This window comes from Mytilus edulis, chromosome 14, assembly GCF_963676685.1.
Source record: "Mytilus edulis chromosome 14, xbMytEdul2.2, whole genome shotgun sequence".
Taxonomy (NCBI): Eukaryota; Metazoa; Mollusca; class Bivalvia; order Mytilida; family Mytilidae; genus Mytilus; species Mytilus edulis.
The window spans coordinates 21,168,916-21,173,639 of NC_092357.1; the positions used below are offsets into that span (position 1 = coordinate 21,168,916).

General features: G+C 33.0%; 1 protein-coding gene across 1 annotated transcript; it reads left to right on the forward strand.

Annotated features, from left to right (window-relative positions):
- The first annotated feature begins 1,301 nt into the window (after positions 1 to 1,301).
- On the forward strand, positions 1,302 to 4,073 carry LOC139503276 (BTB and MATH domain-containing protein 38-like). Its single transcript, XM_071293037.1, has 2 exons — positions 1,302 to 1,735; positions 3,170 to 4,073. The coding sequence occupies exons 1-2, from the start codon at positions 1,348 to 1,350 to the stop codon at positions 3,328 to 3,330; spliced, it is 549 nt and encodes a 182-aa protein (XP_071149138.1). The 5' UTR covers positions 1,302 to 1,347; the 3' UTR covers positions 3,331 to 4,073.
- Positions 4,074 to 4,724: the final 651 nt, after the last annotated feature.

Genomic DNA, 4,724 nt, shown 5'->3' on the forward strand with positions numbered 1-4,724 from the left:
AAAAGTTAACGACGACGACGACGGACGACGGACGCCAGGTGATGAGAAAAGCTCACTTTGCCCTTTGGGCCAGGTGAGCTAAAAAGTAATATCACAAAAATACTAAACTCCGAGGAAAATTCAAAACGGAAAGTCCCTAATCAAATGGCAAAATCAAATGAAAAAAACACATCAAACAAAAGGACAACAACTGTCATATTCCTGACTTGGTACAGGCATTTTCAAATGTAAAAAATGATGGATTGAACCTGGTATTATATCGCTGAACCTCTTAGTTGTCTGACAGTCGCATCAAATTCCATTATATTGATAACGAAGCGTCAACAAAACAGACATAAATAAATTAAGCTTAAAACACCTGCTCTTAAAGACATTGACACACTTTTTTCATCATAAATACTGTTATAAACATGACATAATATATTTATGCTTTTAATTTTATTTTATATATACAAATTTGCTACACAGGTTTAAATTTGCATTTATCTTCATCATTTATACATTTTAATGAGGTCATTTTTGTATGTTAAATAGCTCTTGTTCAATCAAGCCTACATAAAAAAAAATGGCTACTTATTCATATTATATTGATTTATCAATATCATAGGCGAACATAAGATAAAATATGAATGTGTATTAAGTTTATCTTTCTTTTTTTTTTGCCTGTGCAATTTCAGAGGAACTAAATCTTATAAAAAAACGTTCTTGCAACGGTTACTAGTACAAGAATGTAACGGTTAGTTGAAACAATGTAGCATAATTGAGTACACACAATATCATTTGCTACTTTTGGTAATGAATCATAAAACATAAATTGACTTTAAGGGCACAAATAAATTAATTTCAAAAGTGCAATGACGGCTCCCACTTCGTACTACGGTTGGTACGGCAGCAAATTGGGAAACCTCTAATGGGATTTGAAATATAGTAGTTCACAAGGTTTAACAGTTCCCCTTTCTGGACAAATTGCTCTGACCATGAATCGATCCAGCATAAGTCTTACATTTTAATTAAGCCTTTTTTGCGGAGAAGCAGCAAATCCTAATTTTCATATCTTAATGAAACGATTGGGAATTAAATCCATGACTTTTTGCACTCGTTTCAAGCAGATCACCGAGGTGAGAATTCTTTCTCGAGAACGACGAGGTGAGCTTGAAATCAACCCGAAAAGTATTGTACTTGACTAATTATTTTTTTATCTTATTAATATGTTGGCATTTTCAACCAAACGGTTAATACAACTTTCCATTATGTTCAACTTGTCAATTCAAATTAAGTGTTCATGTTGTTTTGCCAGGTATACAAATAACAATACAATCAGAGTTGACAAAAGTATAGACTACTGCAATGGAACCGGCACCGGAGGGAGCACCGATACGTTTTGTTGAAAGATATAATTTACCATTGAGAAACACGTCATCATGTTTTGTGAAGCCAGACAAGCGGTCAATTCCTGAAGAAGACGTAGCTGGTGTCTCCATAGTAGACGATGTAGAAGCGATATCCAAATTGTCCTCCCCTTTTAATGAACCAAATGTCGCATTTGTAATTGAAGGAAGAAAGTTGTATGTACAAAAGGAGCAACTTGTAGCCGTGTCACCTGTGTTTGAAGCACTGTTCAGTGATAAATTTTTAGAAGGATCCAAAGCAGAAATACCCTTACCGGGAAAAAATTTAAATAATTTTGTTCGTTTTCTCCGATATCTTTGTCCGGGATTTGATGATGAATTAACAGGTAACAACAGAAGTCATATTGTCAGTCAACAATAATACAGACCACAAATGAACAATCATAACTATATGGTATTTTCTAAATATTTATTTTTGTCCATAAATATCTTGTTTGGTGTTTGTTCTGGTTAAATGTTTTAGCAATTTTAAGACTAGCTCATTTTAAAAGATACAAGTACACACCCGTGATATCGCGGGTCCGTGACTGAATTAAAGTATATAACTATGCCTAAGCCTTATTTTAGTAATTGGTATTGTCATCTGATAAGTCATGTCGATTATAAGATACACAGTTTTCTCTGCTTTCAAATCTTTCTGTTTGAACCCGTCGACCTGGAACTTATCAATTATTGGAAATATTAATTATTTGGAAAACAAAAGGTTCTGGCTATCCAGGAATGGAGTATTTTTTTAATCAACAGCATTGTCCTATATTAGTTATCTTAGAAAGTCTTGCTAATTGCTGAATAAAACTACAATAGGGAACAATTTGACAATGATTGGATTTAGTAGTATCGGTCCTTTGATTATGACCCGTGTATATAGCAAAATCCTGAATACACCGTTTGATGGTGCGCCTGTCAAATGCGGAACGTACAGATAAGGTAATAGCTGAATATACTATTTGTATCGGTATCGGATTCGACCCGGAACTTGAAAATTATTGGCAATATTAATTATGCTGAAAACAAAAGGGTCTGGAGTGGTGTAATTTTTAATCTACACCATTGTCCTATATTAGTTATATATAGAGTTGAATTCTTTGATTTGTCGTTTTTACCCGATGACGGCTGACAAATTGGACCTCGTAATTTTAGTATTATAGATCTTTATGTGCTCGCCTCAGTTTAGGAAAATCCTCAGTTCTTTTATATATATTATTGCTCGGATTTTTTTGATTTTTTTAAACGATTTTAAATTTAATGACAGGGGTGTAATTGTTTCTTAAATTAAATTACTGATTGGTAAAGACTTTGATAGATTGTGTATACACCTGACATTGTCTGTCATTGGTGAAGTTAGGTGGTGGTACCCTGGCTCTTTTCGTGTATTCTAAATGGATTTGAAATAATGTTTTATGCGACTGTTATACTAGTTAAAAGTTTAACCAGGTATAAAACCAGGCTTACTTAATCCACAATTTTCTACATAGCAAAATACCTGTACCAAGTCTGGAATACGACAGTTTGTTATCAATTTATTTGATGTGTTTCAGCTATTTTGCCAAATTCAATAAGGACTTTCCGTTTTGAATTTCCCTCGGAGTTTGATATTTATTTTGTTATAAGACTTTTTTCCACATAATTATCAATGGTTAAAATAAAAAAATAAACAGATGCATTACACAAACTTATTCTTCTTTCAAATACAAATATTTTACTGGTGATATATATTGTTTCTTTAAAGAGCTGAAATTATTATTTTTTTCTATTTTTAGAAGACATTGTGCATCATATGTTGCCTTTGGCGGATGAATATCAGACTGATTGTTTACAGAAGCGAATTGAAAAGTTCCTTGTCAACAGTGTTTTGTCTGGTTCAGATACCATCCCATCTGATGAAATCATATTGAAAATTCTTGAAGCAGAAAAAGTATAATTTATCTGACTATCTGGATAAATGCATTGCAGTTGCGTCTCGAAAACAATTTCAAAGCTTAACAAAAAGTCCTAAGTTTAAAAAGATATCTAGAAATACAAAATTGAAAATTAGCTTTAAACGATGGGAAGATCTCGATCAGATTTATAACAAGTCCTTAAAGGTTAATTCTCAGTTCAGAGCGTATGAAGAACATACAAAACAATCTCGTATACACGCACAGAAACAACATATAGTTGATATGGCAGACTTAGGCAGAAACGTAGAATCATACATGCAAGATAACTAATTGTGGTTTTTAGATGTATGTGCACTGGCTATTTTCAATCATTGTAACATACTTAAAATAATGGACGAAGTCATTTCATAATATATATGCCAACTTGATAAGATGTAAGGTGGTTTATAACTGTTCTTAAAGCTGAGAGTCAGTATAATACAGTATGCTATTTTATATATTGTCCGACTTAGCGTTAATAGTAATATTACAAATCATTTTGTAACATGAACATTGTTACATTTAAATATTGATTATAAAGAATAAGCCAAAACATATAAATATCAGAATTTCCCGTTTAGTTGATAAGCAGCTAATATTGCAAATATTTGGTGTATTTCATGCCTAGGATTTTTCATGTTCATATAAAAAATTATATGTTTTATCATGTTTATGGCTGCTATTTTTTTAAACACATTATTTTTTTTTTTTTTGATTTATTGTTTTGCTTCTTAAAGGGGAGATAACTCAGATCGTAGGGACGATAACTAAGATAAAGCAATTTAAAAAAAAAGCCGGTGTTTTGAGTTTTCTTATTTCTATACGCAGCAAGAAACAAGACCGGTGACCCCATTCTTTTTCTTTTTCTAAAATGAAAGCATGTTACAAGAGCTATATTCTTACATTTTCTCTTAAAAGAGGGACGACAGATACCAGAGGGAGAGTCAAACTCATCAATAGAAAATAAACTGACAACGCCATGGCTAAACATAAAAAACAAAAAGACAAACAATAGAACAGAAGACACAACATAGAGAACTAAATACTAAGCAACACGAACCCCACCACAAACTTGGGGTTATCTCAGGTGCTCCGGAAGGGTAAGCAGATCCTGCTGCACATGTGGCACCCCTCGTGTTGCTTATGTTATAACAAATCCGGTAAATTGTCTAATTCGGTAGGTCACATTCGTGAAAAGGAAAAGGGTATTGTAGTTACGACATAAGGAACATATCCGATATCATCTGTGAAACGGTTATTCATAACGGTCAACCAACTCGCGATGGCGTCCGTAAAATTTACACAGGGATAATTTTAACTTCACACCGTGCCCATTTAGCACTCTTGGTTAAATAGCTTCCTTGTGAGTAGCAATCATCTATCAAGGAAATACAAG